Source organism: Thunnus thynnus, chromosome 16 (genome assembly GCF_963924715.1).
Source record: "Thunnus thynnus chromosome 16, fThuThy2.1, whole genome shotgun sequence".
Lineage (NCBI taxonomy): Eukaryota > Metazoa > Chordata > Actinopteri > Scombriformes > Scombridae > Thunnus > Thunnus thynnus.
Window position 1 is genome coordinate 1,861,561 of NC_089532.1, and position 23,957 is coordinate 1,885,517.

At 39.6% G+C, this 23,957-nt stretch overlaps 1 protein-coding gene across 1 annotated transcript in view; it reads right to left on the bottom strand.

Annotated features, from left to right (window-relative positions):
* Nucleotides 1–23,957, bottom strand: part of prkd1 (protein kinase D1) — a 50,679-nt gene that overhangs the window by 2,306 nt on the left and 24,416 nt on the right. Inside the window, exons 3-19 of the mRNA XM_067614588.1 lie at nt 23,726–23,857; nt 22,538–22,707; nt 21,554–21,577; nt 20,686–20,896; nt 19,596–19,673; nt 18,395–18,596; nt 18,166–18,289; nt 17,162–17,239; nt 15,846–16,013; nt 14,502–14,613; nt 12,840–12,892; nt 8,482–8,554; nt 8,056–8,162; nt 7,449–7,610; nt 5,777–5,875; nt 2,978–3,138; nt 2,792–2,898 (exon numbers count right to left, since the gene is read on the bottom strand). Of these exons, the coding sequence (XP_067470689.1) occupies nt 2,792–2,898; nt 2,978–3,138; nt 5,777–5,875; nt 7,449–7,610; nt 8,056–8,162; nt 8,482–8,554; nt 12,840–12,892; nt 14,502–14,613; nt 15,846–16,013; nt 17,162–17,239; nt 18,166–18,289; nt 18,395–18,596; nt 19,596–19,673; nt 20,686–20,896; nt 21,554–21,577; nt 22,538–22,707; nt 23,726–23,857 (2,061 nt within the window). The remainder of the gene's footprint in view (nt 1–2,791; nt 2,899–2,977; nt 3,139–5,776; nt 5,876–7,448; nt 7,611–8,055; nt 8,163–8,481; nt 8,555–12,839; nt 12,893–14,501; nt 14,614–15,845; nt 16,014–17,161; nt 17,240–18,165; nt 18,290–18,394; nt 18,597–19,595; nt 19,674–20,685; nt 20,897–21,553; nt 21,578–22,537; nt 22,708–23,725; nt 23,858–23,957) is intronic.

A 23,957-nucleotide genomic window follows, 5' to 3' on the forward strand; every position in this document is an offset into this window, starting at 1 on the left:
CCAAAGAAGTATAGAAATATGGTCGTAGTTTTAGGGAAAATAAAGATGGTTCAATTGGAATCAATTAATTCCCTGGATAATCTTTTAGTCAGCAGGTCAGCTGAACATACAAAATTCTTTAACAGACAGGAACACACAATTCAACATACAGTATTTGAATAATGACATTTCCAAGAATGGGTAAATAGGTGAATGAGCCATTGGTCTGAAATTTCATGGAAAGAATTACGTAATTTGGTGATAATTATATGGAAATATTTAAATTTCCTTGACAGTAAAGCTCACAAATAAACATTTAGTAATATTTCATTTTACAGGTACAGGTGGAACTTCTGTTATAATACCAAATAACTTCCAACAAGTTTCCTGAAAAGAAGTATAGAAATTGGCAGTGATTTTAAGGGAAATACAGATGGCTCTGTTGGAATCAATTAATTCCAGGTAGTTGCTAACATAACCACATATCAAGAATAAAATTTGCAGCAGTAGGTGAATGTATCATGGGTCTGATTTTTTTTCTTTTTTCTTTTTACAAAGTTTCCTAGAATGAATTACGTAATTTGGTAATAATTATAAGGAAAACTGTAATTTCTTTGACAGAAAAGCTCAGTTCAAATCCAAATAAATATTCCAGTAACACTTTAGTTTAAAGGTCTGTAATTTTGATATGTCTAATAATAAAGAAGTTTCCTGAAAAGAAGTGTAGAATTTAATAGTAATTTTAGGGAGAATAGAAACAGTTCAATTGGTACACTTCCAATCAATTAATTCCAAGTAGTTGCTAAGTTGCCCTGGGGAGTCTGATGTAAAATTGTGAAAATTTGTCCACAGACAAGCACAAGATTCAATATAAGAATACAAATTGCAATAATAGGTGAATGGAACCAAATAATTTTGAAAATTTACTCTTAATTTCCTAGGCAGTTTCTTAAAAATAATCATGTAATTTGGTAATAATTATAGGGAAAAATTGTGATTTCCTTGACAAAAATGCTCAGTTTAAACAAAAAAAATTTCGCAGTAATTTTAGGGAAAATAGAAACAATTGTATTGTAACATACCTGGACAACAATGAAGTATTTTGAATTGAACTGCAATAACAATATGGAAGTGTCTGACATTCACGTAAACATGGATGCCTCACTTCAGCCAGAATCTGTTATTCAGTGCAATTAAAACCAAATTTAATGGACATAATGTAATTTTATCAATGCACAGTATTTTAAACCCTCAGTTATCATATAACCTTCCTGAGTTGTTTGAACGCTCACAAGTTGATAACTTGCCAATCCTTCCCATCCATACGACATAGCGTGAACGTGAATCTGAAGCTCTCTGATTGGATCATTCTTCCAGCAAAGCTCTCTGGGACTTGTAGTTGACTTTACTCCTGCAGTTGCCATGGCTACAGTTTTGTAGCTTTGACTTTTTGTCAGTGGAGCTGATTTTTTTTAGATCAGTGTCTCAGTGGATGATGGATGATTCAACCCGAAGGGTACCATGTCATTCTGTAATGAGCCTTCCTCCACCAACAAATATAAAGTGATCAAGATGAATAGTTTGTTTCACCTCTCTGTGTGACTCGGTGGTTATTTTTTGTCCTCAAACATCAGCACAGGTTATTATTTTTATGATATCTCCAACATGTCCTTGTGTGTTGAAGTGTGTTTGAGCCTTTCTCTTCTGCTGCTGCGTGACTCATGTTGTTGCCGTCATTGTCTCTAAATGCGTCCGCCGTGTGTGTGTTGGCTGCAATTGTCCTGTTGACTACGAGACAGATTTAAATCAGCCTGACTCACTTGCTGCTCAGCCGGATCCCCTGAAGTGCTCTTAACCTTCCCTCCGCCTCCTCATACCACCAGAGTAACTCCAGCTCCGGTTGAAAATAAACGCAAGTGGTTTTCTGTCAGTCGCAGGAGGATTAAATGTCAGAGAATAAACTCTTGAGTGCGTCAACAGATCTGCATTTTCAAAGATCACTCTGAAAGGGCTTCTGTTACAGAACTTATTTTGTCCTCTGCCCACATGCAAACACGAATAAAGTTATTTAATGGAGATGCTTAATTTAGATTCTGTTCAGGGTTAAATTTAAAGTTAAGGCACTTTTGTAACTACATCTTTACCATGCTTTCTGCCTTTGATTGTATTTACCTTCACTTCTAACATGGTTTTAAGGAGCACATACATACAGGTGACAAATTAAAGAGTACCTTAAGTGTGATAATTGTGAAGCACTTTACACGTATTAATCGTTTTTCTATTGCCAATGAGTGAACAGGTTGAACATGTCGAAACTATTTTGAGTAAATACCGAGAAAAATAAGTGAAATCCTGCTACTATAGCTTTATGCAGCCTTACGAGCTGGAGGAAGCTTCCTGATGCTGACCAATCAGAACAGAGTGGGCTCATCAGGAGGCGGGGCCTTAAAGAGACAGGAGCTAAAACAGCCTGTTTCAGACAGAGGCTGAACTGAGGGGCTGCATAAAGAACCAGTAGAAGATAAATAAGGAGTTTTTAACTGTAAATCATGTAAAGATATTCCAGTAGAGCCCCAGAATATAAATGTAAATCTGAATATGTGCAGAATATGTTGTCTTTAATGGCGTTTAATGACAATATTTTTAACATATACCTCCTTATTCAAGATCTCAGAGTTTTCTTGGCAAAAGCACTTTAAAAGTGAAATTCTTTACATATTTCAGTTTTATACACAGGTTGTCAAGTGAGGTGCCACCACAATGATGGCAACTCGTCTACTGTCACCTACAGCTTGAATTTGTCTTGATGTACCTTCCTGAGAGACTTTCTTCCAGGGGTGTGGAGGGTACATGAAGGCAGCGTTCTGGATCTGATCGTTGATATCTTCATCTTCATTAAATGGGAATGTCCCACTGAGGCTGCAGCACACAGAGAGAAACGGTGAGTTTAATATAAAATACAGAAGTAACATTAAAGAACATACGCATCTCGTCCTACCTGACGTAGATGATGACTCCGACTGACCACATGTCTAGAGAGCGGTTGTAGCCTTTGTTCCTCAGGACCTCCGGAGCGAGGTACGCCGGCGTGCCAACCACCGAACGCCGGAACGACTTCTCACCGATGATTCGAGCAAATCCAAAGTCGCATAACTTCACCTGCAAGTAGAGGACGGCGGTCTGTTACACAACATCTGAATTACATCTCACCTGCAGCTGATTTGCAGGGGTGAAGTCCAGCCACCACTCTGTCTTGATTTATGTTAAAGTACCTTGGAAAAATTATTAACTTTTATGCACTTTTTTTAGTGTGCTTTTCTTTCATTGCCATTTTGTAGTTTTTCTCAGTCACTTATGTTCAAAGATGTAAAACAAGGTTTGTTATATGTGAGATGATTTACTGAAGTTCTACATTTATGTTTAATTTCTCTGACTTATGTTTTTGTCTTTATTGACAGTAGGTTCATGTAGATGTTGCTGGTGGTTAATTACACATTCATGAGCCTTCGTTTTCAATGTTTTCCCTTTTTTTAAATCAGATGAACTAATCCCAGGAACTATAAATCCCTTTTGTTTATTCCTGTTTGTTTTTCCACCGCATCTAAAGAACCGTGCAGATAGATAAATTACCTCCGTTGTAGATTAAAATGAACAGCGGCAGCTTTTGAAACGCAAATTTATACATTAGAAAACAACAACAGAGTCATCCTGTTCCTCTTTGTATTTACTGTTGTAATTACAGTTTTGTGTCTCAAAAGAAAAATGAATAAGAACATCTGGTTGAGACTGTCTACCTTTAAAACACCCACTGTAAAAACATGTAAAAACAATTACTTAAAAAAAACAAAAAAAAAATAAAGTTCTTCTTCCACAAAATGATCATAAACAAAATATTTATTTTTACGGTTTGCAGAAGAAAAGTAAAAAAAATAAACTGCCGTAGAGGAGTGGTTACAGTTCGTTACAAAGGTTTTAAACAAAAAACAGGTATTATAGTTTTTATAGATCTGTAATCTCAGTATCTAGACTGACCTTGATGACATCACTATGACATCATCAGGGTTATTTTCTCAGACCTGACATCATACAGCTGTTTTTACTTGTCACTGTTATTGATGTTAATCGTAACCTTTTAACAGAAAAGAAACTGAATCACTTTTTTTTTTCTTTTGAACTGCAACTTTATGGCTGAATTTGTTCAGATTTAGTTTAATTTCCAACATTATAAACACAATCATTAGAAAGGCTGGATTGTTCTTGTTTACATTAGCTGTCTGATCTCTGATCAGCTCTAACTAAGCTAACTTTGATGCATCAGTGCTAAACACATCAGCATGTTGTTTGCTTCTGCAGATGATACGCAGTAAGAAAAGTGTGAGGACTCGACAGCCCAACAACCAGCCTGATGCATCATTACACTTAGTGTGTCTGACACAAACAGCTATTTCTGGAGAGGAGACTGAAAACTGCAGAAAGCTACTAATAGTCGCACTGACGCTTAATGGACTGTTTGACAGTCTGAGTCTGTTTTTGTTTACCTGCCTGTATCCTGCTGTTTCATCTCCTCCCTGTATGCATGTATATATAAAGTCTGTATCTTATAGCTCCCATCATCAGCTTTCAGGGTCGTTTTATCACTATTATTGTTTTGTCTTGATGCATTTGGAGTTTTGAATCCATAAATCTTTCATCACCTTGAATACCTGCTGACTTTGTGGAGCTTATATCACAATTTTTATTTTAACTATTTGCAATTTTTGAGTCAAATACTGCAGACTGAATTTGTCTTTAGTCAGGTTTATAACAACTTTTAACCAAATTTTTCACAAAGTTAGAAAGAGAAAATGCGAATTAATGCACGTTTCCATCCACTGCTGTTCTCCAGTCGGTGCCATTAAACCGTCGCAGAAGAAGAAGAGAACACAACGAGATGACGTCATTAAAAGAGCAACAGTCAAAGCTCAAATGATGGAAATCGTGATGGTTTTGTTTCATGCTTTTGTTGATGCACTAACTTTTCAGCCTCAGCCAAGCATAAAAAATGTTTGCGATATTTCAAGATTTCTGTTTCCACAGTTTTTTTTTTATGCGCTAATTGAAAATGCAAATAAAAACAGGTGGATGGAAACACACCTAATGTGAAAAATGTGTTTTAGACATTGGTGGACATTTACTCAGGTACTGAACTTGAGCAAGTGTTGTACTTTTGAGGTACTTGTACTTGAGTATTTCCATTTTATCCTATATGATACTGCTACTTCACAACATTTCACAGGGAAATATTTTACTTTTTACTATCCTACATTTATTTGACAGCTTAAGTTACTTTTCAAATTAATGTTTTACATAATAACATCAACTTTTAAAATACACTGCATTATTAAAGGAGTTCAAGTTTGTGTATAAAGCCCTAAATGGGCTGACCCCCCTCCTGTATCGCAGACCTTCTGACCCCTTATTCCACCTCCAGGTCCCTCAGGTCAGCTGGGGCTCCTGGCTGTCTTGCGATCAAAACTTAAAAATATGTTTTTCTTCTTGTCCCTGCAGTAGGATGTTTGAGCTTCTCTGTGCAGAATGATGTGATTTTATTTCTTAATCATCAGTCTTACACTCTGAGTCTTGTTGCTCTTTTGAATAAACTGATACCTTAAATAAAATGCAGCCTTCAAGCAGTAATGACTCACTCATGATCCACATTTGATATTTACTGTAAATAACTACTAGAAATCATATAATCAATATCTGCACTATAGTAAACACACACACACACACACACACACACACACACACTCTGTACCTGTGGAAGTGAATCTGCAGACGCCAGCAGGACGTTTTCAGGTTTCAGATCACAGTGGACGATGTTCTTGAAGTGAAGATGACGCAGAGCCACCAGGATCTGACGATGACACACAGACAGAAAATAATTCAGTTATAATTCACTGTAGAAATCTTTTCAACACAGAAATCTAATTTTACAAATAAAAAACGGGGTCATTAGATTCTAACAGGTTCGTCCTCTGGGCTACAGAAATGTAATCTGGAAGTTTCTTGTGTACAAATGTAAGTTTTGACCTGATGAGACACTGGAGGAAAGGCCAGAGGGTCATCTAAATCTCCTGATGCAGGAAAATATGGGCAGTTGCCATGGCGACTGTATGGTCCCATTTGGATGCATCAAATTTGGACAGACAAAATCTAACTTAAATGAATTAAAATCTACTCAGATATGAATTTACCTCTAACTTGCTTTTAATGTTTAATCATTTTTTCCGTCTTATTTTGATTATAATTCTGCTGTGTATGAAGTGTTTTATTTATTTGTAGATCTGAACACGTTTACACTGATGTTGTTAAAATGAGATGTTGATTCAAAGTTAGTTGAGAGGAAAATGCAACAAAGATCAATAGAAACTTAGACAATAAATCATGTTGATCTGAAAATTAACAGAAGCTATTTTTATAATCAAATAATCGTTTTAGTCATTTTTCAAGCAAAAAGTCTCTGTATTGATTTTCTTTGTCTTATTTGAAAAGTAAACTGATATATTTTGATTTTGGATTCTTAATCCAATGAAGACATCAACTTAGGTTTTAGGGTATCTTAAAAGGCGTTTTTCACTATTATATATAAATTTTACACATTTTATAAACCAAACAATTAATTGATTAATCAGAAGACGAATCATCAGATTAATTGATGATGATAATAATCATTATTTGCAGCCTTAAAATCATGATTGTTTTTATCCACATTTGCAAAAAAGTATTTTTACACTTGGCTGAGGTGGAAAAGTTGGTGCATCAATAAAAACAAAATGCAAAGTAAACAGACTCGATGACGTACATGAATCATGTGACTTAAACGTCACTAAAGAGCTGAAAACATCAGATCTGTGTGGAGCGATGATGAGGAGACTGTAACCTTCCTCACATCAATACATGAAACTAACAGAAATGTCATATTTCCATCATGTTTTCCATCGTTTGAACTTTGACTGTCGCTCTTTTAATGATGTCATCTCGTCGTGTCTTCTTCTTCTGCGGCGGTTTAACGGCACCAACTGGAGAATTAGTTTATCTGCTGATATTCACACAGCAGCAGTGGATGGAAACAAATATGAATTTGCATTTTCTTTTGCTGATTTTCTGAAAGTTTGGTTAAAATTTTGGGCTGCATTTGGAGCCCAAATAAAAAGCATTAAAAATAAGTGGTGGTATTAATTATTATTTAGACTGTGGTCACAATATTAACACAATAATGCAAAGTATGGAGTCTAATACACAACAATAATGGACAAGATTAATAAAACTGTTGCTTAGTTAGTTAAGAGTGTGTGTGTGTGTGTGTGTGTGTCTGTGTGTGTGTGTGTGTGTGTGTGTGTGTGTGTGTGTGTGTGTGTGTGTGTGTGTGCGTGTGTGTGTGTGTGTGTGTGTGTGTGTGTGTGTGTGTGTCTGTGTGTGTGTGTCACCTGTGTGACCAGGAACTTGGTGATCCTCTCGGGCAGTCGTCCTTTCTCACTGGACAGGATCATCTCCAGCATGTCTCCATGGAGCTTCTCCATGACAACGAACACTCGCTCCGGTGTCTCGAACATGCAGTCCAGGTTGACCACGCCCGGGTGGTGCAGGCTCTACGAGGAGGAGGATGAGGAGTCATCATCATCATTAACAGTATAGATACTTTAGTTTACAGGTTTTGATGACTACATATATTTTATGAATAAATAAAACTGGCAGCGTTCAAGAAATTGAAGAATTTAAATCAAATCAAATCATAAGTTTTATCTAAAGACTCCCACAGAGGAGGACGGACTCGTCTGTCTGCAGGTGTGTGTTGCAGCAGCTTCTGCAGGTTGAGCAGCGCTGGAACATTATAGGATGTCACACCCCTACGGTGTTGCCACGGTAATGAAGTCGTTCACGACAGGAAGTCTCACTCACTGCCGACAGCCTGCCGCTGCTGCGTGTGTGTGTGTGTGTGTGCGTGTGTGTCCGTGTGCGTGTGTGCGCGCGCGCATGTGTGTGTGTGTGTCCGTGTGCGTGTGCGTGTGCGTGTGCGTGTGTGTGTGTGTGTACCTGTAGGATGGCCACCTCGTTGCGCAGCTGGCTCTCCTGTTTGGTGGGGAAGCGGAGTTTATCGATGATCTTGATGGCAACGTCTCGGCCGGACTTCCTGTGTTTACCTGCAGACAAACACACAAAAAAAACCCATCAACAAACACTGTTACATTTTTTTTACACCCCTGGTTCCCAAACTGGGGGTCCCGACCCCACAAAGGGTTGCCAAAGCTTTTCAGGGGGTCGCGAGGCCCTCTTGATTTTAATGTGTCTCAGCATTTAATTGATTTCAGTGGAGAAAACAACAATATTTTTAGCTAAACCTCTAATTTCACCCTAACTCTAACCGCAACAGAATCTGAGGGACACTTTATATAAACCGTGTCCCTTCCTTCCATCAGAGCCTGCAGACATAATGTCTCCAGTGATCAGCTGTGTTTTTACCTCCGTAAACGATGCCAAACTGTCCTGAGCCGAGAACCTCATCCGGGAAGATCTGGTACACAGAGTTGATATCCTGAAAAACACAACAGTAGTTCAGGTGAAAGAAGATTTTTCTGGCTTCCGCCTCAGACACATCTGACCAGTGAGAGGAGAGAACGTCCTCACCTGGCTTTCAGTGATTTACATTTGAAAAGAAACTGAACCAAGTTCACCAACTCATCCACTGATTCAATCTTTAATACGGTTTTATTGAAGGAAACGGTGCACAATAGTGAACAAACTGCCACAGAGTTCAGTAGCATGAGGAGCCACTGGTTTCAGATTGTTTTCCCTCATTTTGTATCCCTTTTTAATGTTTTATTGAAACAATCTCCTCGATGTTACTGAACGTAGAAACTCATCATCGTCATTTCGGAGGACAGCTCTAAATACTACAATACCCATGAGCCTCGGCTGCTGTTGCTATGGAGAAGAAGCCAGTTAGAGTGGTAGACTATCAACTTTGACGCTAAACGGCGCCATAATTGATGAATCTTTATCTTCTGCCCACCATTAGTGACACATGTAACAGAATTTTGAGCTTATTGATGGGATGTTTCTTGCCAAAATGCACTTTGGGAGTTGTAGTTAACTGCTACATTAAAATCTTTATGTCCACAGTCTTGTAGCTTCAACTTTTTTTTATCAAAGAATCAGATATTCTCTAACACAGTTGTTCATCTTTTGTTCTGATGACTCAACCAGGAGAGTTTCATGTTGATCCAAACCGTAAAAGAGAGAACTGTGAGTCACTAATATAGTCTATGAGAGAAATGAATGAGATTTTTACTCCAGTAACCAAGGGCACCCAAAATATCTCTTCCCACACTGCAACTCTACTGTGACCGACTAGCGCTAGCCTGCAGCTACAGCAGCTCACTACGTCCAAACTTCCAGACCTTCCTATCTCACATGAACAAGTGAATCATTCATTTTTTTGACCGTCACTTTATCTCCCTCCTGGTTGTGAATCCTCACAGAAGTTCTAAACGTCTCCAGTATGAAAGTCTCAGGTCACACATTGTTAAGCTGCCACAACTGAGCTTGAAAAAGGCGAAACAAGTTGACAGAAAGTGGGTTCAACAACCTGCTGGAGGAGTTTTGAGGAAAGGTTTTCTAGCGGAGGACCTACTGTTCTCCTCGCCGAGTGTAACTACACAGCGTCAGCGATCTGCCACAGCTTTGACACCAAAACCGCTAAATATTTTTTCCTTCATTTGTCTGCAATCACATCTCCCTTTTTCTCCCCTCTTAGCTGACAGCCTAATATCACACCTCAACCAAAGGTTGGATAGAAATACAATATTATAAACCCCCTCCCCTCTTTTCCCCCCCAGCTCACTGCCTAATTACCATCCATCACTATGGAAACCGTTTGGCTGAGTGAGTAATCACAGTAATCTCCATTTGTGGTGCTTGAAGACGTGCTCACCTTGGAGACAGCGAAGTGCATGTCTGCATTGAAATGGGACGTCATGTTCTCTGCAGTTATATTTGCATGAGGAGAGTTTGCCGACGTTTGAGCCTCATGTAAATCTGTATGATGTAAATGCATAAATGAGTGTTTTAATACACGTCGACCTGCTCAGACCTGTGACTCAGAGTCTTCAAACGCGAGTCTTCTCTCCCTCCGTCTTTCTCTCTCTCGACCCAACTGGTCAAGGCAGGTGGCCGCCCACCTACAGCCGGATTCTGCTCGAGGTTTCTTCCCGTTAAAGGGGAGTTTTTCTTTGCCGCTGTCGCCAAGTGCTGCTCACGGGGGAATGTTGGGCCTCTGTAGTCTAGACCTGCTCTATGAGATAACTTCTGTTGGCACTATATAAATAAAATTGACTTGACTGTCTCACAGTGTCATAAACTGAGACCATGTCCACACTAATCTGACTACATAAACACATCTTTTTCTCTCCGTTTTGGCCTCCGTCCAGACTAAAATGGCATATTTCTCCCATAAAATTGAGCTTTTCCAGAGTGTGTAAATGTGAAAACGCTGGTTTTGCGTTGTGGTGTGTACGGGGGGAAACAGAGCTTTGTAGAAACGCTGTCATATCACTGACAAAACAGTTGGTGGCAGTAGAGCGACATTTCATTGGAAGAGGAAGAAGAAGAAACATTCATACGAGTGTTGCTGTGTTTATTGTCTACTTTGACAGCTTGTACGTAGCTATCTGCCACATTTCTCTGCTCAAACTGTGTGAATCTGCTCACAATAAACTAAATGTCGGGAGGCCGCCGCGGAAACAGAAACAGTATACGGTTTCTTCTTCGTTGGTTTTCTGGGGCTGACTTCCTCAACGGTCCTCTGCACATGCCCAGCAGGAGACGAATTACCTGTTTTGGTGTTTTAACGTGGACGGAGGTATTCGCAGCTGAAACTCCTGCTGTGAAAGCATGAAAACTGCGTTTTAGAATTTAGCTTAATGTAGACGTAGTCTGAGATGTTGTATTTGGTGTCTGAAAAACCTTTAATCTCATAGACTGTACATAAAGCTGGCCGTAGCGAGGTGTGATGTCACCCATCAGTTCATTGGAGTCAGTTTGAAGCTCAGAATTGCAGCTTATAGTCGGCGCCATATTTTCTGTTTGGAGCCAGAAGTTTTCAAATAAGGAGTACGAGATGTCACCTTTCACGCTCTGGAAACACTGAATGTTGTGACAATAGTGCGACTCAGTGTGAGTGTTATTAACGGAGCGATAATTTCCAAAATGACCTCCAGCACACTTATTAGAGGGCCTCAATTTAGAGATTGAGACCATAATGACACGTTGAAAACAGTGATTGACTCAGTATTTCTAGAGAGAAGTTGAGACTGAGACTTCATGTCTCAGTGGCAGCGGTTGGAACTGTTTAGCTGTGTCGTCATTAATAAAGTGAACTTATATTGACTGATGGCTGAAGCAACACACCGCTAACATCTTAGCCTTAAGTGTGTTTCCTTCCTGTGTAGTTCTGCAAAATGAAGCCAAAAACTGCAGTTCCTTGAACGGCCACTTGAGGCCCCAAAAGCGAGTCAATCCCCATAGACCCCCATGTTAAAATGCCCAACTTCACAGCAGAAATAAACATGTTTACAGCCTGGTACAAAAAACAGTTTTGGTCTCTGTAGCTAATTTCTCCTTTCATGACAACTGTACGGGGGTGAATTTTTTTATAACTCACCCATTTACATTTTATTAAGCCGTAAAGTTCTGCATAATGAAGGACATGGCTGCTTTGAGTGACAGGTCCACCAGCCGCTAGGTGGCTTGTTTCAGCCATTCGGCCCCGCCTCTTTGCCCATTTTTGATTGGCTGGGAGTTAGGCAGAGTCACGCACTGCCAAGATGGCGACGGCTGGAGCGGCTCGCTTTGAGCTTCAAAACCGCTCTTCAGAAACCAACGAGTGACGTCACGGTAACTATGTCCATATTTTTATACAGTCTATGGTATTTACCAACTAAACCAAATTAACACATTTCCCTGATTTTTCTTATAATTTGTACCAAATTGCACCAACCCTTCTGTAAAATGTCCTAAAAGTTAAACATTAAATACCTGCAAATTACTAAGAAAATTACTATAAAATTAAGGGACCTGTAAAATAAAGTGTTACCGGAGCTTCTTCAGGACCTTCCTACTGTGTTCATCTGGATTTTAGTGATTTCTGTGTGAAAAGGAAGTCAGTAAAATCTATTTGATCCTCCGGAATATCCTTTATACAAGATTGTACCATTTCGTCACACTGCATTTGGGCATTTCTCTGTGAAAGCCACAACTCAGTGGAATACCCTACCTGATGATATGAAGAGTTGTAGTTCAATCAATACATTCAAGGCCAAATTAAAAAATCTACTAAAGACCAATCAGCTGTGTGACCACTGAGTCTAAACTCCATCTATGGTCTTCTCATTAGCGCAGGTAGTCTTGCTTTTAATTTGACAAGTTTACATTATTCATTTCTAATTAACATTGTGGGTGTATGTGATGTGCTGTTGCTTTGTATTTTGTATGATGTGGTCTGTGTGTTTTTTGCTTTGTACTGTTTGTTGTGCTGTTGTATGTTTTGATTGTGGGGGGACTGCGGATGCAAATTAGCTTCGAGCTAACTCCGGTGCAGTGCATCTTTAATGTTTAAATACTGCACACTGTCCCAATGAATAACCAGAACAGACACATTATAAGGTGCTTGTGGGAAACCTCGTCCTGGTTCATTTAGACTTAAGTCAACGAAGCTCAACATGTTTGTAGAAATGTGTTCAACATCTGTACAATCAGATGGTTTTATATAGAAAGTCAAATATGAATAAAGCAGGTTTTTGTGTGTGTGTGTGTTTTCTCACCACATTCTCCTGGATCTGGCAGTTGGAGACAGAAATACTGATGGAAATTTCCTCTGTTGATGAGACACAAACATGATCCGAGTTAAAACTGCAGGAAAACATCATGATTACAGTAAAAGATACAAACAACCAATCATCTTCATAAAGATAATTTAACTCGGAGTATATGTGTATATGTAAACATATATATACCCTGTGTTTTAACAATAAAACTGTCGGCAGTTAGGACAAAGTATTATTTTTATGTACTCTCCCCACAGGTGAACACGGAGTCAGAGCAGCGTTAGTCACTATCAGTTTGACGTCAGTGAAGGTCTGAAATATCTCTGATGGGTTTTGTGTGGGAGTCGACGGCTCTGAGGGGATCTGATAGCCTGCAGGAGGATTATAGGAATACCTGAGCAGGAAATGTGTTATGGACACTGTTAAAAATGACATTTACATTCATCCATGTTCATCCCAAATAGATTCTATAATAGCTATAATAACGTCTGGAAAGAGAGTGAAGCTTGTTATAGCTTCATACTAACTTTGAGGAGAAGACACAGCATCCAGCTTTTGTTTCCGTTTAAAGTGTAGGCGTATCTTAAAAGCTAGCTGATGTGCGTCTCCTCAGAAACAGGCAGCTGCAGAGATGACAGGAACTGTGATTGGTCAGCTTGTGTGTTTTCTCCTACAAGTAGGCTCATGCCGATTAGCGATCAGGCGATTGAAGAGATGATCTTTGATTGCTTTTTGTAGAAAATAAAATCTACAACCTGCTTCCTACTGTGCATCTACAGGTGATGTTTCTGTCTGCGCACAGTGACGATGATTAGTGTTAATTAATAAAGAGTTTATAATAATTTAAAGCAACATGTTTGCATCTGTTTTCCAATCTTGACATCTACATTCACTTATGAATGAATATAAACACCTGTTATTGACAGTTGACTTGAAATAAATGTTTAATTGTGCATTTGTTACCAGTGCTGGAAATTAACTAAGAACATCTATTCAAGAACTTGTACTTTACTTGAGTATTTCCATGTGATGCTACTTTCTACATTTCAGAGGGAAATATTGTACTTTCTACTCCACTACATTTATTTGACAGCTTTACTTACTTTTCAGATGAATATTTGACACAATGGATAATATAACAAGCTTTTAAAATACAACACATTGTTAAAGATGAAACCAGTGGTTTCCAGCCTTTTTGGCTTTTGACGTCTTACAAAAAGCAGTGTGTAGTCGGGGTCACATTTCACATGTCTATGAGTTGTTAACATGCTTTCATTTCAATAAATGTTCAAATGATCCAATATTTCAGCAAAAATCAAAGATTAGAGAAAAAGTCCATATCTGACTTGACACTTTACATTTCACAGAAAAAAACACATTATATACCTCAAATTACAAAACTTCATGCCAATAACATTTGACTAAATGGGCAAATATCAGCATAATGTGATATTTCCTTCTCACTGTAAACTGCTGTGTCGTCATCATTCATTTATTATCATGAAATGATAAATAAGTGATCACTGTTTAAATATTTTGCTGCATCTCATGTATGAAAGGCGCTACACAAATAACATTTATTATTATTTTTATTATTAATATATTTACCAAAAATGTCAAAGTGGTGCTTTACCAAGTGTGATGTGTTCAGGGTCTTACTGTGTCCGCTGCGGTGAGAACTGTGAGAAATTCCCGTAGAGACGGCCGGCATCAGAGCGTGCTGGATGGCCATCTCCCACATCCGAGACACATCCTGCCCCACCCCGCTGATCTGAAACCAGCCAGTAAAACCAGTCAGTACAAGATCCCGCCCCCACCCCGCTGATCTGAAACCAGCCAGTAAAACCAGTCAGTGCAAGATCCTGCCCCCACCCCGCTGATCTGAAACCAGCCAGTAAAACCAGTCAGTACAAGATCCCGCCCCACCCCGCTGATCTGAAACCAGCCAGTAAAACCAGTCAGTACAAGATCCCGCCCCACCCTGCTGATCTGAAACCAGCCAGTAAAACCAGTCAGTACAAGATCCCGCCCCACCCTGCTGATCTGAAACCAGCCAGTAAAACCAGTCAGTACAAGATCCCGCCCCCACCCCGCTGATCTGAAACCAGCCAGTAAAACCAGTCAGTACAAGATCCCGCCCCACCCTGCTGATCTGAAACCAGCCAGTAAAACCAGTCAGTACAAGATCCCGCCCCACCCCGCTGATCTGAAACCAGCCAGTAAAACCAGTCAGTACAAGATCCCGCCCCACCCTGCTGATCTGAAACCAGCCAGTAAAACCAGTCAGTACAAGATCCCGCCCCCACCCCGCTGATCTGAAACCAGCCAGTTAAACCAGTCAGTACAAGATCCCGCCCCACCCCGCTGATCTGAAACCAGCCAGTAAAACCAGTCAGTACAAGATCCCGCCCCACCCCCCTGATCTGAAACCAGCCAGTTAAACCAGTCAGTACAAGATCCCGCCCCACCCCGCTGATCTGAAACCAGCCAGTAAAACCAGTCAGTACAAGATCCTGCCCCGACCCCGCTGATCTGAAACCAGCCAGTTAAACCAGTCAGTACAAGATCCCGCCCTACCCCGCTGATCTGAAACCAGCCAGTTAAACCAGTCAGTACAACATCCCGCCCCACCCCCCTGATCTGAAACCAGCCAGTAAAACCAGTCAGTACAAGATCCCGCCCCCACCCCGCTGATCTGAAACCAGCCAGTTAAACCAGTCAGTACAAGATCCCGCCCCACCCCGCTGATCTGAAACCAGCCAGTAAAACCAGTCAGTACAAGATCCTGCCCCCACCCCGCTGATCTGAAACCAGCCAGTAAAACCAGTCAGTACAAGGTCCCGCCCCACCCTGCTGATCTGAAACCAGCCGGTAGTTTTATATATCGTGCAGCTGATGGACTATTTTTTCTTCCAGATGTTTAAGGAGTTGTATAAAATCCTGAAAACACCTTCAGAGCGTTTCCAGAAAGAAAAAAATCATGTGACAGTAAGTCCGTCTCACCAGAACGCTGCTGCCCGTCACAGATGAATCAGATCTCTGCAGATTCTCTCCAACGTAGTAAACCAGCGAGGCCGTGGTGATCTCGAAGCAGTGGGGATTGGCTCCATCGGGAAGCAGAGAGAAGGTCTGAGCAGGTTCCAGAGATAAGATTTCTGACAGAGGGATCTCCTGTAGACAAGAAGAACATCTCAGTAATCTCTTAGGAAAAGTCGAGCACGTTGTAATCTTTCTTTCTGATTGAACGGAAGCTGCGACTTTCATGCTCGTATCTGTCCAGACGACCGTGTCCTCATCAGTGCTGACAGGAAGAGAGAAAGGCAGCGTTACTTTGTGTAACTCTACTATGAACAGAAAGTAAAAATGTGGAGCAACAGACAATCTGACGTGATGCTGAGTCAGACTACAGGTAAACCACAACAAATATACTCCAGTCATATTAAAACAAACTCACAATCTTCTGACAGCAGCAACCTTAAAAATCTGATCTCAGAGCTGCTCAAACTGCACACAAAATTTGTAAGAAATGCAACCGATCATCCAACAGTCCGATTGTTGATCAATCAGGTGATTTATTGGACATAATGACCTCAAACTGCTTGTCAAACAACAACCAACTGACAGAAATTTGTCCCAATTCTAAAACTAGTCAGAAGTGACCAGTTCATGGTTTAAATCAAGTAGAATCCATACAGCTTCTGCCCTCCTTTAAGTATAAAACCTCACTGCTTCCACAGTTTGTACCTCATTTGTGTGTCGACTGTCAAATAAATAAATGTTAATTTTTGTACACCTACAATTAATAGCTGCAAAAGTACAAATTTGAACCCAAAACACACACATTATATCCAGGCTAGCAGTTTCCCTTTGCTTCCAGTGTTTATGCTAAGCTAGGCTAACACACATGAGATTGATATCCATCTGAATGTGTATTCCTTTCACTGACATTAGTCTGTAACTGTGTCTTTAATCTGCACACATACTGTAACTTGTACCTTTAATTTATGCTAAATTGGTTTAAATTAGTAGCACAAACAGAAACTAGTCACTACCTTTGTGATGGATCAAAAAGAAGCATCTTGAGCTCGTTATGAGCTTGTTCTGTTTTTCCTGTACCTGTACTATCACAGTGTCTCCTGCTGTCTCAGCGTTAAACTTCAAGAACAGACATCTGTTCAGTTCAATAGTAGTTTGAACTCATGCAAAGACACTTAAATTTGTTTAGTGATGATTTCAGAGCTGCATGTTTTACACAACAACAAAGGAGACGTAAAAAAATGAGCAAAAACTCCAAATACACAGAGACCAGCTCGTCTTACCTTGTAGTATTTACTTCCTGTGTCGTTCTGAAACAGCGTGATGCATTTACTGTCCAGCCGCCAGTAATGTCTCTTCCTCTGAAACACAGAGATGGAGATGAAGATGAGACGGCAGGTTGTGAAGAGATGGAGAGAGTGACAGAAAAATGAATTAGAGAAAGAGAGAGAGAGAGAAAGAAAGAAAATTAGTGTCCTGAGGAGGATAAAAGATGAAGACGAGTCAGCGTGAAGCAGAGAAGTGCTGACATCACTCAACACACAGATCACATTCATCTTAATCAAGGTCTTCATTTTGCTTGTTTTGTCTGATCAACTGTCCAAAACCCAAAGATATTTAATTTATTTACATATAAGATTCACATTTGAGATTCACATCTCTCTCTGCACCTCTTACTGTTGAATGAAGGCAAAAATCCTCCAAAATAATCTCGAATCACGATTTAAATAAATTGTTCCCAATTAATTTTCTGTTGATCAATAAATTGTTTCAGAACTGCATCATAATTCAACATATTTTTGAAGGGAGATTTGCCAAAAAAACAAATTTGCATGTGGCAGAAAAACAGCATAAAACCTTGTTCTTCTATTTACTTGTTTGTATGTATGTATATATATATATATATATATATATATATATATATATATATATGTATATATATATATGTGTGTGTGTGTGTGTGTGTGTATATAACAGGTTAGCAGTACAGTTGTTTGATGTATAATGTAAACAGAGACTTTTGTTCTATTCTTTTTTTAGTCTGAATCAAAAGATTTTAAGGAAGGAAACAAAACTAAATAACAACAAGTAACTTAATTTATATCAAACTGATCAATGAATTAAAAAAGTAATAAAATGGCAGAATCCAACAAAAATGGTAGATTAGACAGACAGACAGACAGACAGGCAGGTGAGCAGACAGACAGACAGACAGACAGATAGACAGACAGGTGAACAGACAGACAGACAGGTGAGCAGACAGACAGGTGAGCAGACAGACGGGTACCAGAGTGTCCTTGCTGGTGTAGTGCACCATCCATCCCTCCTTCATCACGTTGCTGCTCTTCCTCTTGGTGTGTTTGACGGACTGGACGACCCGCATCAGAGGGATGTTGTTACTGGTCGACGGGCTGCGGGGGGCGGGGCAAAGCACAACCTCAGATCTGTGTGTCGACGTGTGTGTGTGTTACTGTGTGTGTGTGTGTGTTAGTATGTGTGTGTGTGTGTTTGTGTACCTGATGGCCCGGTTGGACTCGTCCAGGTCGGGGTCGTGCGGGTCACAGAGGTCGCTGGGCCCCGCCTCCAGCAGGAGACCCCCCTCTGATGTCAGCGCCTCATCCATGTCATCCAGCAGGCCGCCGCCTCGGTCGCCATCGTGGTCGTCGAGGCAACCCTCCACCATGACGACGTCTGACTCCGCCCCCGGGCTCAGGAGTTCTACAGACCAGAGACAGACCCGGATCTGTAGCTTCACACAGAGTTCACCAACGAGGAAGACAAGACTAAAACAATGATGTGAAAGACAGACAAATAACCTAATGACTGTTTAAACGAGCTGCAGCATCTGTGGCTCCTGATTGGTCAAACAGTCTCCTCCAGCAGCCAATAATATCTCTTGTTCAGCAGCTGATTCGTCTGTTTGACCTGTTGCTCTGCTGTTAATATGAAGCATCTTCATTCAGTAACGTTACACATTTATGGATTAATTTCATCTGAGAATGAGACGAGAATAGAACAGTGGTTACCAACCTGGGGGTCGGGACCCCCACGAGGGGTCGCTGGATTAATCTAAGGGGTCGCGAGATGATTGGACAGGATAGGACAGCAGAAAAAAAACATATTTCTGACACCAAAATGTTTTTTTTTTTCAGGCTCTTTACTCATGTTGCCTTTATTCATTGTGAATTACTGTATTTTATCTCCTCAAGCCTTTAAAAGTTATAAATCCTCTTTCATTTAAGTTTGGGAACCACTGGAACAGAATTAATCTTTGTTGGAAAAATTGTCTTCAGCTCAGCAAGACATGAAGACGCACTACAAATGATTGTGATGATAAGTGAGCAGGAACGTTCTGTTCAAACAGGAGAGTCAGAGTCTGTCGGATCACAGTCACATGGACGGCATGAACCTGTAACCACGGTAACTGCACACAACAAAGATGGAGAAAGCTAGAGCCTCCAGAAGAGCCTCAAAATGAACTCTGGTTTCAAACAACAGCTGTGTGTTTTTGCTCTTCTATCTTTGTGAGGACACAAGTTTTTACACCTTGGAAGTGACAAAACCCGGGAAACTTCTCCACCGGGCTGTTTCAGGATTAAAACTCGTCTTTATGATTAAAGTTATGATTATTTTAGGTAAAAGGTGTCGGTCAGGGTGGTTAGAATCACATTAGCATAGCATTAGCATGTGTGTGTGTGTGTGTGTGTTGAAACTTGCCTCCATTTTTGGAAACTTCTCCCAGGCAGTTGTTTGGCACTTTGGGAGCACATCGTTTATGACAGTTAAATTTACAATCTGAGAGAAAGAAAAGGAAGCAGAACATCTGTTAATATGAAACAGACACCATATGTTTGTTTGTTGTCTTGTTCTTTGAGATCAAATTAACATGGTCTCATCTTCTTTTAGTCATCAGAAGATCTTTTCATCACCTCAACCGAGTTAATTTGAAGAGAAGCACATCTGGTGTTTCTCCTATTAATTGTTGCACCAGACAAACAGCTTATTTTGTCATTAAAGTTATATCCTCTAACATTTTTATTACATAAACCACATCTTTGTCCTGGTCTTGATGCTTGATGCTCCTGTTGTACACTGTAAAAAATTACGCTGGTTCAACAAAAAAGTTGAGTTTTTATTATTTATTTTATTAGATATGTTTATGATTTGTGAGTTAACTGAACTAAAGTTGAATAATTAGTTACTGAGAAAACTAGTTCAATAAACTAAAGCTGACAAACATCACAATCAGATTTGAATTTCCACTTTTTTAAAAAGTTTAAACTAACAAAGCTGCTTCTGTTTTATTTAAATTATAATTTTACAGGTGTAGTGACTGGATTTAATACCTTTATCATGGTTGGTATTGTTTTTATCATTAATACATATTTTCATTACTTAACATGTGTTAAAGACACACAGCAAGTTTCCATCATGTACGTTTTTCTTCAAATTACAAAAAGTTTTAACTCTTAAACAATGCATGCTGGGAAATCTGCTGATATAAACTTAATTTAATGAGCAGTTCATTCATTCAACTCATCATTTCAAGTCAGTAAGTAAGTAATAAATTGCAGCATATTGGTTGATTGCACTAGAGTTCTGATTGGCTGGTGCATAAACCTCATTACAGGAAGTTTGAAATTTACATTGAAATCAGAAACACATTTTGTTCTGTAGCTTCTCTGCATGACTTCAGACCTGATCCAGCTGCCATGTTTGATTCTTTTTATTGTCTGCATTCTTTCATCAGCAGCCATTAAAGATATTTACACGTATTGAATATTTGCTGCTGACAGTAAAAGTTCACCTTTACACTGCAGCCCCTGTCTGAAGAGGCCTTTCAGCAGCTTCTTGCAGTGCTGGCAGACGGTGGGTCGCGTGTACGAGTGGATCAGGAAGGTGTGGGGAACTTTGACCTTCGACAGCAAGATCTTGTCCAGTTCGATGGGACGTCCGACGTACGACTGCGAGCTGGAGCGCCGCTCTCGTCCCGGGAAGTAATCTAATTGGTTCTTCTGCTGTGTGAGGAGAGGCGGAGACGAAGCTCAGTAGATATTTATCAGATGTAGATTTTATATAGAAAACAGATGATGTATTTTACACTTATAATTTAGTGAAATCCTTCTGTAGAGATCAGTTTTCACCTCAACATCAACGTCTTTTTGTTTATCAGTGTAAGAAAAGACATTAAATGTCCTTTGATTCAATGTTATAAAACAATAAAACTCTAAATATCCAAAAGGAGTGAATAGTTTCTACAGGAACATTATATCTGTATATAGATAATAAATAAACACTACTTAATTAAATTTGTAACTAATACTTCTGTATTTTTACTTAAGATCTTGAATGCATGACTTACTTGTAAATGAGTGTTTTTACTATATACTACTAAAAGATCTCAATACTTCTTCTACGTCTGGTCACCAGTTTATCATTTTTGTCGCTTTAGTTTTTTGCTTTTGTTTTCTTCATCCTCAAAAATGAGTCTTGCAGGATTCATATTTATACTAAAACAATGTAAAAATGACTGAAATAAATGTCAAAAGTATTCTGTTACATGAATAGAAGCTGTTTTTTTTACTGTAATAACATCTCGTATCCTTATAGATATCCTCTTTTTTTTACTTTTTATGTATTTTTTATTTATTTTTATGGATAAAAGTGGGACTTACCTCCATGCTGGGACTGACTGGCGACTGGATGTGAGAAAGGAACAAGGAAAAGATAATTAAAATTTGGTTCAAATTAAAACAATTGATAGCTTTTTATTTTACTTCCCTCACATCTACAACTACTCACAAATATCAAGTTTATCATGTGAGTCTCATGAACATAGTTTGAAAAGTCAAACCAGGGACGGAGGCTGCAAATAAACTTCAGCTAGACGTCTTGTATACGTATGTTTGTACTAGGGATGTGCAGAGAGCCCAGTATCTGTATTTGTGTCTGTATTTGTTGAGGCAGCAAAATTATTTGTATTTGTATTCGAATAAAAGTGGAAAGAGGCTTAAAAATCCTGTTTTTGTTTTTATTAGGCTTTTAATTTTAGAAAATGAAAGTGTTACAATAAGTGTTCATGAAGTGTGTGTCAGTAGTTCAGCTTTATCTCTGGGGAACACTCCCAACTCTGGGAGTGATGTCCAAATCAGGAAATGTGCGTCATGTAGCAGGTGGATGTGACTCCCCTCACTGAGACCTGCTGATAGACGTCACAGCGGAGCAGAGGAGAGACACTGAGATAGTGATGTAACCGACCTGTGCGCTGGTATTTAACATGTTTTTTTTCTTCCCAAAAACAAATAATTTTTAAAATATTTGTATGAAACAAATATTCGTAATAAAACCCCACTATTTGTGCTTTGCCAAATAATGTATTTGTATTCAGGCACACCCCTAGTATGTACAGTATATGTTACTTTGCTTGTCTGTATGTAACGATGTTTATCTGTATGGTCCCTGTTCAATAAACTAATAACATAAATACATAAATGCACAGACACAATTATTTTTAAGCTTTTATTTAAAAAATACACTATACAAATAACTTTTTAGCACAGTTTTTCTACACTAATATGTTTGCTACTGGAAAATGTTTCAGGTGTTAGTTACGTCCTAACATTCAGACATGTTGGGAGTTTAAACTTCGGCGTACTGACCAGTAAAGCATCGTCGGTGTAGTGGGGGGGCGAGGGTTCGGCAGAGAGGGGCCGGGCCAAGTTGACCAGCCCCCCCGTCAGGGAGACGTTGGACGGGCGACGCCTCCTCACCCCACTGCAGTTATTGGGGATCTTAAAGGCACAACGTTTGTGATAATTCAGACCGCAACCTGCGGAGAGTGAAGATATTTATTAACACAATTCACCAAACACCAAGTCAGATTCAACAAACTCTCTTAACGTCATAAACGCTTTGTAAATATCTGGTCGCCTGTTCATGAGGAGCATCATTGACGCCCCTAAAATGTCCATATAAGGCGACTTGTTCCGCTCCGTTTCATTCACAGAAATGTTCCCAGAGAGCGAAAAGAAGAGTTTGAGGTTGCTGCTGTCAGAAACCAGCAGACACATTGATCAGATGTCTGTCGTCGTATTGTTGTTATTATTGGAGTTGAAACTATTAGAAAACATGAATCCATCAGAGCAGCAGCTGCACTGTGACAGAAATAAAGAGGAAACGCTTTGACATGAAGTTAGATGCTAAAAATGTCTTTCTGAAGCAAAGAGCTCCATGACTCATGTGAGATATTAGAGGAGAGAATATTACAGCCTACAGTAGACAAGTTTCCATCCGAATTTAGCACAAATATTTAACTGAATTTATTTTCAGAACATCAGCAAAATAAAATGCAAATTAATGTAAGTTTCCATCTATTTCTGTTGGGTGAATATTAGGAGATTCTCCAGTCGGTGCCATTAAACTGCTGCAGAGGAAGAAGACACAACGAGATGATGTCATTAAAAGAGCTCAAACGATGGAAAACCATGTGGAAAACATTCCATGTTTCCACTCGGGTTTTTTTATGTACAAAATAAAAATGAGAATAAAGCAGGTGGATGGAAACACGCCTGCTGTCCAGTGCAACAGAGGATGATACTAGACAGAGACCTGCAGAAAGACCCTGAAGCAGCTGTTTATAACAACCACTGTCATGTAGAAGCTGCTTTGTTGACAATAAAAACCATCGGATCTAGAAAACCTCTGTAAATTGAACCACTCGTGAATTTCGTTCGTACCTAAAAGAAGAAGTAAGAGAAAGAACAAATCTTTTGAGGCTACATGAGCAGAAATGTCAGAACGACACTTTATGGTTTTAGTTGGTTATTTGCTGGCCTCTTCATACATACCTTCACATTTGAGTCCCTGTCGTACGAGGCCCCACAGCATCTCTCCACAGTGGTCGCAGAAGGCCGGCGCTCGGTACGAGTGGACGAACAGACAGTGCGGACGGATCTGGAAGTCCTCGACCGTGGCCGAAGCTGCAGAAGACAAACAGTTATAAAGACAAGACTAAATCCAACAAAACGGATTTTTCTTTTTCCTCATTTTCCTGAAAGTGGAAAGACGAGCAGCTGCTCG